Below are 15,097 nucleotides of genomic sequence, written 5' to 3' on the forward strand. Positions count from 1 at the left end.
TTGAACCCAATCTTAGTGAGAAGAATCCTGAGCCATAACAATTCACAAATTCCATGTGCCATCCCTTTTTACTCTGCCTCGGCCGTGGATCTAGCCACTACATTTTGTTTCTTGCTTCTCCAAGTTACCAGATTTCCTGCTACGAATGTGAAGTAACCTGATGTGGAGCGATGATCAGTAATGTTTCCCGCCCAATCAGCATCAGTATACCTCTTTACCTCCATATGTCCATGCTTCCTGAAGATCAGTCCTCTATTCGGTACACCTTTCAGATAACTCAGTATACGCATTATTGCTGCCATGTGATCCTTACTAGGAACATGCATGAACTGACTTACAACGCTAACTGCATACGCAATATCCGGACATGTAAGTGATAGGTAAATCAACCGTCCTACCAATCTCTGATATCTTTCTTTATTGGTTGGAACTTGATCCTGCTATATCGCCAGGTGATGATTCTGCACAATGGGAGTTTCAACTGGTTTACAAGCCAACAGTCCAGCTTCAGAGAGAAGATCAAGAACATACTTTCGCTGAGACAAGTAAATACCATCACGAGAACGAGCAACTTCAATGCCCAAGAAGTATTTCAAGCCTCCTAGATCTTTTGTCTCAAATTCTGATGAAAGATACCCCTGCAGCCTTTTTATCTCTTCTGTGTCATCACCAGTAACTACCATATCATCCACATAGATAATTAACAAAGTAACTTTACCTCTAATGTGTTTGATGAATAGGGTGTGGTCAGCATTTCCTTGTCTATAACCGTACTTTTTCATTGCTTTAGTGAACCTTCCAAACCATGCTAGGTGATTGTTTAAGTCCGTAGAAAGCTTTTCGGAGTTTACATACTTTCCCTGCTTCATTCGGTGTTTCATATCCTGGTGGAAGATCCATTTATACTTCTTCTTCCAGATCTCCATGTAAGAAAGCATTCACATCGAACTGTTTCAAATGCCAGTCTAGGTTAGCTGCTAAAGATAAAAGGACTCGAATAGTATTCATTTTTGTGATCAGAGCAAATGTTTGCAAACGTTTCTTGGTAGTCAACTCCAAATGTCTGTGTGTACCCTTTAGCTACCAATCTTGTCTTGTACCTGTCAATGGATCCATCCGCCTTGTGCTTTATGGTGAACACCCATTTACATCCCACTGGTCTCTTCCGTTGTGGTAGTGACACTACATTCCATGTTCTGTTTCTTTGTAAGGCTTCCATTTCTACTCCCATGGCTTCTACCCAATAGGGATCTCGCAAGGCCTCTTCCACTTTTGTTGAAATTTTAATCCCAGCCATTTGATTCACCACGGCTTGGTACTTGGGTGATAGTCGATGAGTGGACATATACTGTGCAATTGCATATCTCACTTTTCCTTCCGGAGAAAACCTGTTAGGTGGTTTCCCACGATTTTTCCTAGAAGGTAAGATATAGGAATTTTCAACAATATCTGGAGTATGAGAACGTACCTCTTGGATATCCACGGGGACATGAGCGTGTACTAGTGGAGGAAAATGAGGGTTATTTTCTGTTTGCACAGTATCAGTATCACTCGCGGACCTATTACCTTCTACTGAATTCATAAATGGTGTAGGCTTACTATTCAACGCTGCATGAGTTATCTCTCGGTCAGGGGTTTCACGGTCAAGATCCATTAGACTTTGGCCTATTGTGTTGCGACCCTCTGGTAAGGCAGGACCAGGTGAGTTGCTTATAACACCTAAGTCTTCAATCTCGGTCTCGCCTGTACTACTAGGACCATGCCAACTGTCTCATTCATGTGGAACATCAAACCAACTGTAGTCTTCGCCTTTACTATTCAACTCCCCCTGAAGAGTACTGTGGGTTTGATTAGAGATGAAAAACATCTCGGTTTCGGAAAACGTGACATCCATGGTGACATAGAAATGCTTAGTAGGTGGATGGTAACATTGATATCCCTTTTGTTGGCTATTAAATTCCAGAAATACACAACGAACAACACATGGATCCAATTTACTCCGTTAATTCTTGTGAAGATGCACATAAGCCACACATCCAAATATGTGAGGTGATAATTGAAGAGAGGTTGGTAGAGTGACATAATCTGTCAAGACTTCTATGAGAGTTCAGAAGTTGTGAACTCGAGAGGGCATTCGATTAAGAAGATAAACAGAATACGTAATTGCATCCGCCCAATAGGCATAAGGAGCATGAGCCCCAATTAGAAGAGCCCGTGTAGTTTCCAAAATATGTCTGTTCTTACGTTCTACCACACCATTTTGTTGAGAAGTTTGAGGATAAGTAGTCTCGTGAAGTATGTCGTGCTCTGTGAAAAATTGTGATAGTTTAGAATTAAAATATTCTCCACCATTATCGGATCTCAGGACTTTGATAGGAAGAGAAAATTGATTTCCAATCATCCGATAAAACTATTGGAAATTTGCCTAACGTCACTCTTCTGTTTCATGGTATAGAGCCAAGTCATTATGGTTCAATCATCTACAAAGGTAACAAACCACCGAATACTGTGGTGCGTTGCTATTGGTAAGGGACCCCATACATTGAAGTGAATTAACTCAAAGGGCATTGATCTTTTATTGAGACTTAAGTGGTAAGAAGTACGATGACTTTTTGCAAGAATGCAATCCTGACACTGAAAATCAGAGTCTGAAACGCCATTAAATAAAGACGGAAGTAATTTTCGTAAATAACCAAAAGATGTATGTCTAAGTGGACGATGCCATAACCAGATTCTCTTAACCTTGTTGTTGTGACCACTGCTCACTTGGTTGACTCGGCCCGGTACCACATCATCCACATAATATAACCCTCTCCTATTAGTATCACACCCAATGATCGTCCGTGTCTGGATATCCTGTAGTAGGCAAAAAGTGGGAAATATGAGTACAACACAATCTAATTGTTCCGTAACTTGACCAACATAAAGTAAATAATTTGATAATGAAGGAACAAGAAGAGTGTTATGTAGAGATAGAGAGGGAGTAAGTGCAATGAAAACCGCTCTTATAACTGGAGCAATTTCACTGTTTGCTGTGATAACATTCTCCTTGGGTGGCACAATTAAATGGTGAAACAGGGACTCATCATATGTCATATGATCCATAACCCTGGAGTCAATTATCCAACCAGAATCTAGTTTAGTGGATGTTGTGAATGCAGTGCCAATTTTACTTGGATCATCAAATTGTTCTTGGGACGAAATCAAATTCAATAATGAAAGCTGCGAGCCCAGATTATTTAGGTCCGGGTCTAGTTCCTGGTGGTTTTTCGTTGGTGGGCTAAGTAGTTCTTTGCCTAGTCTGCTGCCACCATCATGTTTTGCATGCTGTCCAACTGTGTGGGCTTGAGAATCGTGCTCCAATTCATGTTTCCATTTCGCTGGTGGACCAACTGAGTCCGTGAAAGCCTTTATGGCAGCACCAACATCATCGCCTTTCTCGAGTTGATTGTGGGCTCCAGACTTGGCTGGCCCAAGTCTTTCTACGCTGGAAGTCAGGGCCACTACCCCATGTGTGGCCTCAGCGACCTTTGCTTGTGATGTAAGTCTATCGTCTGCCATAGCAGCAGCAGGTTGAAGTTTAGGCTTTTATTGGGTTTGAATTTTAATAGATGTCTGGTCTCTTGTTTCGAGACCTAGGTTTGGGATTTTAACAGAGGTCTCTTGTTTCGAGACTTCTGGGGTTGGTTCCAAACGACTGTTAAGCAGCCAACTGAGAAGTACTAAGTCGGCAGTGAATGGGAATAGGGTTTAGTGAAAGAGACAAGCTGAAACCTGTTCTGATATCAAGATAAAAGTGTTTAGGGTTTGAATTGTATGTTTATTCTTCTCTCTAAAAACTAAATATATAGTTGTACAATATCACGCATAACAGAAAACAAGGAATAAATTATAAGATTATATTCCTAAATTAAATGGTTGACTCACACTAACATTTATATCATTCCTTATTCACATACGTGTGTCATATACATGCCACTACTTAATTAGTGCATATATGAACGAGAAGTTCATGTCCAATATGTTGCATTCTCGATTACCTACGAACTGACGTCATATTTTTTGCACTTTTAAATGAATTATTTTGAATTATTAATTATTTTCAACCTTAAATAAATACCACAATTAAATATAAAAACTTATGGGTACGTTTGGTATCACATATTGTCTGTTTTTCTATAAAATCAGTGTCTAATTTCAAGGCTTATTAAGTGATACATATGTTATTTTCATCAACTTTCGTGAGTTGTCACAAGTATTTATATACATTCATCATGAGTCACAGTTAGTTTATCACAAAATTCATTAGTACTGTGACACACATACACTCTAAAACAAACAACTTTGGCCACAACAAACCAAAAGTTCATCTCCCTGCAAAGTTAACACATCTAGTTTAAAAAACGCCATAAATGATTTTTCAAAATGTGCTTAATGGTTCATCGAGCATATATTTGTAAAAAGCGTCTAACACTTCAAAACTTCATGCGGCCACATCATATTATTGTTTTGAGTTGGTTGTGAAGTTGGCACAGGGTGAACATTTCAGTTGTATCAGGTAAAACCGGCAACGGTGCTCATCACGCCCCGACCTCGAGATACGTTCAAGATCGACACGTGACGTTACCATTTACCTATTCATCTATCATGCCTTGCCTTCGAGACATGACCAAAAGCAAAACAGCGGTCAACGGAGCATTAACTTTTTCTTTTATATCATGACTGCATCTAACCTCTGTGTTAGCCTGCTTACGTACCTTAAGACAGGATCAAACCATTCGTAATTCATCCTTTTGTTAAACCCTGACAATTTTCATAGGGTACATAATATTTCTAGTAGAAAAACTAGGGTTCCAAAATCACTCAATGGAATCTACGAGCATGACTCACTAGATTCCAAACTACTTAACGAACAATATAATAACCAGGACTGTCATTTTCCCTTTCATATGTCACAATGTTTTCCAACCACAATTCCACATTCATAACAAATAATTGATTCCATGAATCAAAGATGCACACTATTAACATTGAACTATGTTGATCAACCAACAAGATTAGATATGACTTCACTAATTTTCATAAAGACAACCTCTATAAGGTTTGCCGTATTTCCTAACTTGAAACCAAAGCAATAGCATTGTAACCCTAAGTTACAAACACAAACATAAACATAAACTTGAGCAACTTCTATGCACAATAATCCAGGGTTCTTGACCACTCAACAGTTGCAAATAGGGATAGGGATTCCAGACCACTCAACGGAATCCATCTTTAGAATGCATATGGTCCCTCAAATGCAGATGAACCAAGCATGTGACCAAGTAGGCAGTGGCCCCCAATACGAATTAACCAAATCACACTTTTACGACAAAACACTAACAAGTCAACACAAGCATAACATGACCTGGAATATGGATTAGTGCTGCCCAAATCACACAAGTTTATGGAATAGCTTTCCATTGAGGCCACAGCTTGCAGGCTTATATCAAACAAGTTGATTGCCACCTTAATCATGCATCGTTTTTATCATCATCTTCCTCTTGCTCTTTCCCCAATGTCTCTTCTATTTGCGGTCTTTCTGGTCTTGGACCACTTCGGAGTAACCCATCAGAAGAAATCTTTGACTTGATAGGATGGCAGTCCTCGACAATCAAAGTTAAAGACGATACTTTGACAATGTAGTTTCTTGTGCAAAAGGCTTGCAGAGTTGGAAGATCAGAACGTTCAAGATGTTGCAAGCAACTAAAAGTAATCTCAGTTTCTGAATCATCTCCGTTGCTTGCCACTATTTCTACCATTATTTCACACGACTTAACTTCAAATTTTTGAGTTGCTGCAAATTCTTAGCCACAAAATAAGTTATTAAGTATTGCAGTCCGCGACAATCCAGTATGGTCAAAGTGGTTAGATTCCAAAAGGATATTAAAGCTGAAGTTAGATTCTCTAATCTGCCACAGTTGTTCAGGTTTAGAACTTCCAAGTTTGGAAAAACAGGCCCCCTGGTTCGGAGTTTTCATTTCCTAGATGCATTAGCTCCGGCATATCGATGAGCCACAAATCGTTTACATGTGGGAGGATGTATTTCCCCGCTACTACTTCCTTGGTGGTCGTGGATTCTCTAAATTCTTTATATGCATCAGCTTTGGCAAATCGATGCGCCACAAATCCTATTTCTTTCCAAGGAGCTGAAAGCACACAGAGCGTTTCAAGGTTCTCTCGGCTGCAATCAATGAACGTTTGGTTATATTTTGTTCTGTCGTTGGTTTCCCTCGGCTGCACCAGTCTCAGTACAACTCGGCAGTTCCTTCCTCTAGTCTACGCTGCCGTCATCCCGGCTCCGCCCTCCACCCGCCTTCCGTCCTTCCTCCGGCAACTATAAGTCCTTATTCACTTCTTTTTCTTCTTTTCTTTTTTCTTGTAAATTAATTTATGAGATTGTTTCTGAATTCTGATGTGATTTTAGATTTAGGAATCAATGTTGATGGGTTTTTAGTTGATACATTTTTTTTTTTTTGGGGATTTCAGGATTTCAAGTAATGCCCAACAACACGCATTAAATCTATCTTCTCTAGTTGGTTCACCTAATCATCACCTAGAAACCACCTCCCAAAAATGTAAAGTGTTGATCTATATGACCAAACACTGAGATGGCTTCACGGAATGAGAACTTTCACTCTGCAATACAAGCTATGCTAACAATAGGAAATCCGACGATTAAAGATTGGGCCACTCAGAATAAAAAACAGCTCCCTCTCCGAGGGCATGGGAGTCCCCGACGACTCTTCTCACTCCATAAAAGGTGACATGGTCTTAGTAATTACATTATTGAGGCACTCCATGGGCATAGTTGGGGGCAATTGTGGGAACCCAGTTTGCATCTTCCTGGAGCAGTGAGTATTCGAACCCACTCTAGGGCTCCGACCTAGAGTGAACTCAGTAACTAATCAATCTACTAGCTAAGGGTGCATCACCTTTGGTGGTTCCTAATACAATCTCGCATGCCTATTTAGGACGAAGTGGGTATCAAAGGCACTTTGTGCCAGGTTCAATCACACTCCCCTTTTTTGCGTTAATTGCCCTGTCGCATCCAGACTCTTTAACCTCTGCCACACGGAAGCTCGAGCAAAGCAAATCACATGGGCGACATCACAGGTGATGCACATTGAGGCAGACGGCGCTACCCTTAGGCGGTTGTGTCAGACCGCAGAGACCCTTGAGGTGACAAAGTCAAGTGGCTGAGAGGTAAGCTCCCCCTTTCGCACGGTCCCTCCATGATACCACCGGTCCCCAAGATGGCTCCTTCAGCATATATCAATAGCCATCCTGGCTCCTTCAACATAATCACCTCTCAGTAGTACGGTCTAGTAGTATTCCTCTTCACTTAAATGTAAGAGGTATTAAGTTCGAAAATGATAACACTATATGCCTAATTTTCTTTCAATCAAAATAATCATTATAGTAAAACCGCAGTGTTTCCATACTACAAATATTATGTATATTTGACCCAATCAATATTAGTTCACCAACTGAATAAAATGAACCACAATCACTTAACTGTGATTTCAATTTTCAATACTCTAATGAACGGAACAAGTAAAAAAATAAATAAATAACTTGGCGAAAGGATTATCGATCTACATGCTAAAGAATTTTCAATTTTCCATGGGCAACTGAAGTCTTTGCATGCTCCAAGCTACACAACGCTTTTTGAGTTCCGCTCAACCCAGAACATGATGGACTGCCTCCTAATGTGACAGCAAAGTAAAGGTAAATGGTGCAGAGGAATGTCAGGAGTGCTAGGGCTGTTAAGAGGAAGCGGTGTCTCTGAAAGAGCGTCGACCAGCTACCCAACTCATTTTGTGAGAATTGCTTTCTAAATGATGCTGACTTCCGAACAGGAGAAGACAAAATGGTGTCATGAACCATTGTATAATATGTACTGACCTTCTTCAGACAACCTGAAATTTGCACAAACGTGTGTTCAAGATGACAGCTAAATCAATTGCTACTGCTAACAATACACTGAATTGACAATGGCCACAAAAGACGTCACACGCAGAGATCAAGGACAGTTAAACAAAGAGATCAAGAGGATATAGTTGAAGATACATGACCATACTAAAAGTATGACTGAGTTTAACAAATTTGTCTTTGGTTATAATCAACAACAGTTGCATTCTGACTGGATACCATGAAAAGATATGAAGAAGATAATCTTACAATTTGCAAGTGAAATTCTCCAGCCATTTTTCAGATGAGAAATATGCCAACGAGAAGCATTTCCAACAAATGCAATTAATACCCTCAAACAAGTGAGGGTGTGAGAGAATTATGCTGTTCATGATACTCTCCCATACTGTAAATACTTTACCTCTATTGAAGATGGACAGGTACAACTACTGAGAGTTCATTGAGAACCTAATGATAAAAATATTTCATACTACCCTGGTTGTTACTGCAATATTCCAGAACTTGACACTTCATCTTTGACAACCCAAAGGCAGTGCAGAAGAAGAACCATTACGAAGCAAGCAATTCTGATAGCATTAAAATGAACTTGCAATACAAAGACAATGTGTGCTTTCATTCACCAGAGATACATCATGATTAACAGCAGCTGACCTCAATTTAATAACAGAAAACAAACAATTCCACCTTGAAGTTTAGAATGCGCTTCATATCTCAAAAGACAACAACATAATGAGAGGCAGACATGAACAGATGACTTTACAATGAAATATGCATAATAATCAAGAGCCATCAACTTTCTACTGGGCTAAAGCAGCCTAACCACGTCACTGAGGTTAACAAAAGATTTCCAGAAAGAAGCATTAAAACTAATACTAGATCAGATGGGTGACAGTGAATTAGAAGACAACAAAAGAGCCTACTGGCTCAATAACATAATAAGCTCATGCATTAGCAAATAATAAATACCGGTTTTCCTTGAACAGGAAAAATGCACGAGAACCATGCTCCTTGAAAAGGAATTAGAAAGAAAGCTAACGTCTGTAGAAATGTCTTTGCATGCGTTTCAGCCTATTGGAACGTGTAAGGAAACACAACACTTGCAAAACCATACTGACTTACACATCTACAAAAGGGAATCTTTGAAGGAGCATTGCATTTAGAAAATGACATAGGCTTGACATCAATCTAATTCACCAACTCAAGAATTACCAACAGCAGATCATGCCCCATTCCCAACAGCAGATCCCCATTCCCAACAGCAGATCATGCCCCAAAAACATGGAAGTGGCAGCAGCATTACCAGTGATCTGAAGGGCATTAATCTAATTCACCAACGCAAGAATTGACCTCCCACCTAATGTTAATTATGTTATTATCTCCAAGGAGCTAAATCCAGATCCTTTTTCGCTTTCACGATGCAATTACAACAACGCCTCAGACGGAAAAACCACTTGACATTTACAATCAAGAATCTCTAAATCAAACCCACAACCCCAAATCACGTCGTTCTCACAAAACCCACATCCACAAAAACTCTAATTGAAAGAAAAACAACCATCAATTTAAAAAGCAAACCAAAGAAAACCCAGGTAAGCAGGAGCTCAGATCCGAAGGAAATGAGAAGGAAAAGACGAGGCAGACTTACAGATGATTGGATCACAAATTTTCTTTTTCTTTTATTTTTGTTGCCGTTTCTGTTGGGTCTCCTGAGTCGTCGTCGTCGTCGTCGTCGTCGTCGACTTCTCCCTTTTATTGTGCCAAGGGATCAGAAGCGATGAGAGAGAGAGAGAGAGGCCGTCCCGTCCACGGTGTTTTGACCACACAAATAGATCAAACAATAAACAACAAACGACACAAACAGAAGGTGTTCTAGCGCCTTTTATCCGCGCTCAAGGGCCGTTTTTTAGAGCATTTCCACCCATAAAAAAATACGTCAACATTCAGCACATTTAGGCCTGGTTTGGTATTGAGGTAATTCTGAAAAAAGCTGGTATCAAAAAAAGTTGGGAGCAGTTTTTGTGTTTTGTAAACATTCAGCTTTAGCTTTTTTTCCACAGTTTTGGGTGAAAAAAAGCCAAAAACAAGAAGCTGCAAAATCTAGCTTTGAAAAACCGGCTTTTTTTCACATCTGTTTTACATAAAAGTTTACCAAACACTATAATACAGCTTTTTTTTTTTTTTTCAAAAGCACTTTTACAAAAAAGTTTACCAAACACTCTACTGCTTTATTTCACAGCTGCTTATTCTCACAGCACAGCAGAAGCAACTTTTTTTTCAAAGCACAGCAATGCCAAACCAGCCCTTAGACCTGGTTTGGTACTGAGGTGATTCTGAAAAAAGCTGGTTTCAAAAAAAGCTGGGAGCTGTTTTTGTGTTTGGTAAACATTCAGCTTCAGTTTTTTTTCACAGTTTTGGATGAAAAAAAGCTAAAAACAAGAAGCTGCAAAACCCAGCTTTGAAAAATCGGCTTTTTTTCACATCTATTTTACATAAAAGTTTACCAAACACTATAATACTGTTTTTTTTTTCAAAAGCACTTTTACAAAAAAGTTTACCAAACACTCTGCTGCTTTATTTCACAGCTGCTTATTCTCACAGCACAACAGAATCAGCTTTTTTTCAAAGCACAACAATACCAAACCTGCCCTTAATCCACTCAATGAATAATGATAGGCTTCAATGAACAGTAATAGACCAAATGCATCTCCATCCCTAAAAAAAATAGCCTAATCAATTTTATTAAAATATTATTATTTTTATTATAAAATAATAAAAAAAAATTTATTTTTAATTTCTAACGAGCAAGTAAACATTGAGCAACTATTTTGCTTTCTCATCTGCTTTCCATGGCTGCAACTGTTTCACTCTCTTTCTCTTTAGATCCACAACAGTACCACCACTACCGCTGCCATCTCTTCTCCCCCACCCACCACTTCAAACCCCACCAAAACCTTCCCCTCACTCCCTCTACCTCCTTAACTATTCTCCCCAAGTACCCACTTTCTACTTTCCCCAAATTAGACTGTTTCGTCTTCAAATCCTTCGCCGAGTCGTTCGCGGAGTGGATGCTTTTGCCTTTTGGGTATGTGTCTGTGCTGGGCTACTTGGTCAAGCAGTACTTGTTTGAAAGAATGAAGCTTCTTCCCAACACCGCCACACTCATCGCGTTTTACAGAAGAAGAAGAAAAGAAGAGGACTAGGCTATTTTTTAATATTAGAATTTCATCTTGGTGACGTCATACGGGCCGGTCCATGGCTCTATTGATTTTGGGCTGGCCTGGAGATCAACTTGGGCTGGGTGCCAGCCTATTTGCTGGCCTGGAGTGGAATGGCTAGGTGCCGGGCCAATAATTTGGCTGGGTGCTGGCCTATTTGTTCCTCAGTAGAACTGCTCTTAATATCCTAGTCTAGACAGGCGCATAGCGCGCAGGCATTAGTGCGTTTTCCTTCCTTTCATTGTTGTCGCTTTTGCTTAGGGTGGTACTATCACACGTCTTTTTTACCTCTTATATATTTTCTCATAATTTATGTTTATTAGTTTTCTTTAATTCATTCGAAAATTGAGAAAACTATGAAAGATAAGAACTAGTATATGGATAGCATTGAAGATTTTATCGTATATAAAAATATGACACTCATATGAAGAAGTGAAAAGATCCACTCAAAAGTTGCTAGTACTCCCTTTTTCTTTATTATATGCAAAAACCCAAAAGGAGAATCAAACCTAGACCGTTATGATAGAGCAAAGATTTTTAACCAATTGGAACTACAAACTCTTTGTTATCTCATTTCCTTGAATAAATGAAAGATATATTGAGTTATATGGACATTTTTTCCATTATAAGCACAAACCGAACAGGGAAACTAAGCAAAGAACCTATTATGTAAAAACACATACTGTAATCACTTAAAGCTACCTGTCCTTTATTATATAATAGTATTGAAAATATTGAAAAACAGAAGATTTTTTCTTTTTGATGCCAAATTCTAATATAATAATTATGTCGTATTACTTACTATGTACTTTTTGATAATTTTAATACAAAATATCTATTTAGTGTAAATATATCTTTATATAAAAAAAATATTTTTTTTATAAAATTATTTGGAAGCACAAGTAATAGATTTTGCCATCGTGCATAGGACTTTTGTCTTTATTAGAATGCGCTTATCCATTTTGTATGGTACTTTTTGATAATTTTAAACTCTACACTTCTTACAACTTATGGTGGTATTAATTTTCATTTGTAAGTAAGAGGTTTTAAGTTTAAATCTCATGGATGACAAATTTGATATCAAATTAGGTTATTTATTGTGTGGTTTAACTAAACTCTCCCACCCTTTAGTAAAAACTAGAAAGTGTGACCCGCGAGTTACTGCGGGAAGTGTGACCTGCGTGTTGCTGCAGGATTGAAAATTTTATGACATATTATGATAAAAACATATAAAAGATAACGCATCCAATAATGGTGGGCCCAATAATCATGTAAATGTCATCAAACCAAAGTAAACTTTCATTTAACTAAGTTCTTAGGACTTCAGTTAAATCTCAAGTTTTAAAAAGTAGTTCAATTTGACTAAAATTATACAGAGTGAGGGAAAAAGATAGAACAAACAGTTGGGGAAAGGTGTACATTGACACTAATCTGCAAGTCAAATATGAAAAATGTTAAGAATGTAGAAGCTTAAATTATCCCTAGCATCAATAGATTAATAATGAAGAAACAAAATTTATGTAAGTTTATATTGATTGTGGCTTGACAATTCAGCATGGGAAAAAATGCAAGAAAAAAAAAATTGTTAAATATCATGTGAATAAGTGAACAACAGTGAACATTACATATAGTATAACATGAATATGCATGTGCATAGTTCTACGCAAGAATATGCATAGGCAAACATTAACTATCAATTAACCATTTTAATTAACACTTTTAAAAAAGTTGTTTAAGTATAAAAAGATCTAATACAAAGAATAGAACACTAAATATTATATAAAGAAAAATCCATATATAGACACAGTGATTATGAAAATATATATCATTTGACAATACAAAATCAAGCAATGTCTAAAGATGACAAACAGATCCCAAATAGTGTTTTTGACCAAAAAAAATAAAGATTCTAGATAGTGTTTATTACAAAAAGCAGAAACGTTAGATCATATGCATTGAAACAATTAACAAATTTTCAATGAGCAATACTAAGTATTTATTACTTAAGATCATTAAGTAATGATTGCTTCACCTTTTCATCAACCAGTATACAATGCAGACCTGTATATTTATCAGTTGTCATCAGAACAGGCAGACTTTAATTTTTACTACCCTTTTATATGATTATCAGTTCTGATCCAAGTAAACTAAAAAAACCAATTATAATTAAAGATTTATCAGTTATAGGCTATATCTCAAGGAGTGAAAGATAATTAGTTGTGCCTAGTCAACGGCCATACTTGAAATCAATGAAACAAAAATTAATAAAACTTAAAAATTTGGAAGACCCAAATAAAAATCATTTAGCTATAAAACAGTATGCAGAAACGTGAAAAAAAAAAAAATAGAGATGCACTAACACCATAATTCATGACTGTTATCCAAAATCTCCAAAGTAAACATACAATCAAATAGATACGTCTCTATTTTTCATCTCTCCTTGTTATTTAGTATTGTGAAAAGGTTATGATAAGCAATTATTTTTCCAAAATTTAATAATAAAAAACATCACAGTATAAGTTTAACATGAGAGAAAGAGTCGATCTCTACCTATGATATGTTGATCCTACTATTCACATGCATACTTGATCCTTTTTAAGCCCACCTATTGGGAAAAAAAATAAAGACAAAACTTGTAACACTATTTAAACAAAAAGAGATTTCTCAATCAGAGAAAGCTTCAATTTCAATTAATTTATTTTGTTATCAATGCAATATTGGAACTTGCATTTGGTTCAAAAAAGTAACGTAAATTGATCAAGCAAAAGAAACTAAAAATAGAATTTATACCGATTGATTTAAAAGCATTAATCAGTATGACAATGAAAAATTCATACTGAAATCTCACCTTGCGACATTACGTTATATGTGTTCATTTCCTATTTTTCATCATACGCGTTCTCATTCTCTAGTTGTTGAGTTTAATTTTTCTTTTGACTCACTATGTAGATGGGCTCAACCTCCTTTTGTTTTTCCTAGATTTTTTTCACTGAAATACAAACCTGTGCAAGTGTTTGAAAACCTGTATTGGTTATGGATATTAACAAACTGATAGAAAACTTGTTACATAATTTACATACCTGTAGCATTAGAACAGATGAGAAACAGTGGGTATCATCAATAGTACTTGTCATCAACATCAACTTATCATCCAAAGCGGCATTTAATTTCTTTTATTCTTCATCATCTATGACATATATGAATAATAAATCTCAAAAGAACGAAAAAAAAAAAAACAAACAAAGAAAATATGGTCGACGTTGCTTTATTATTTCGCATCAATATGGCATGAAAACTTGGTTGATTCATTTGTGAACTAAATTAAAAACAAACTTAAACGTTAATTTAGTGATGAGAGGTTGATTATTCAATGATAAACTACATATGCATGCAACTGTCAATTTAAGGTCAGCAATTTCAAGATTTTATACCTCAAGCATCTGGAACCGTACATACAAAAGCGGCAAAAAACGATGGCCATTGCTTCCTGAAAATAAAGAACCAAATCATATACCTAGGTATGGGCAACGGTTATGGCGGGCGGGTAACTGTGATTATTTATCCATAACCGTTTATACTCATACCCGCATAACTGTTTACCCATTGAATAATTGCCTAAACGGTTATACCCATACCCATAACCATTTATAAACGGTTAACCATACCCATAATCCCAAACTACCCGCGGTTATGAGTAACCGCACAACCCTAAAATTAATTATCACCAATTTTTTTTACAAAAAATAGATCCACAAACTAAACACGACCCAAAAAATTTTAAATTTTGTTCAACAAAAGATTTAAGAGGAGGACCATGAATTATATACCTTAATCAGAAAGGGCTTGCAAACTTCTATACAAAAACCCTAAAATTCAAACGGCAACGTTTCCTGAAATAAAATATATAT

The 15,097-nt window shown here is 37.2% G+C and overlaps 1 protein-coding gene across 4 annotated transcripts; it reads right to left on the minus strand.

Annotated features, from left to right (window-relative positions):
• Positions 1-7,433: 7,433 nt before the first annotated feature.
• On the minus strand, positions 7,434-9,885 carry LOC137740010 (uncharacterized). 4 transcript variants are annotated; one of them, XM_068479793.2, is made up of 2 exons: positions 9,620-9,833; positions 7,434-7,961 (listed from the first exon to the last, which is right to left on the minus strand). In XM_068479793.2, exon 2 carries the CDS (start codon positions 7,927-7,929, stop codon positions 7,645-7,647), a length of 285 nt encoding a protein of 94 aa, XP_068335894.1. In that variant the 5' UTR covers positions 7,930-7,961; positions 9,620-9,833; the 3' UTR covers positions 7,434-7,644. The 4 variants fall into 4 exon arrangements, 3 of the variants coding, with proteins under 3 accessions (XP_068335894.1, XP_088555508.1, XP_088555509.1); XM_088699382.1 differs by lacking the exon at positions 9,620-9,833 and adding an exon at positions 9,094-9,580; XM_088699383.1 differs by lacking the exon at positions 9,620-9,833 and adding an exon at positions 8,375-8,487.
• Positions 9,886-15,097: the final 5,212 nt, after the last annotated feature.

This window comes from Pyrus communis, chromosome 9 (genome assembly GCF_041283825.1).
Source record: "Pyrus communis isolate YQ-2024b chromosome 9, ASM4128382v1, whole genome shotgun sequence".
Classification (NCBI taxonomy): Eukaryota; Viridiplantae; Streptophyta; class Magnoliopsida; order Rosales; family Rosaceae; genus Pyrus; species Pyrus communis.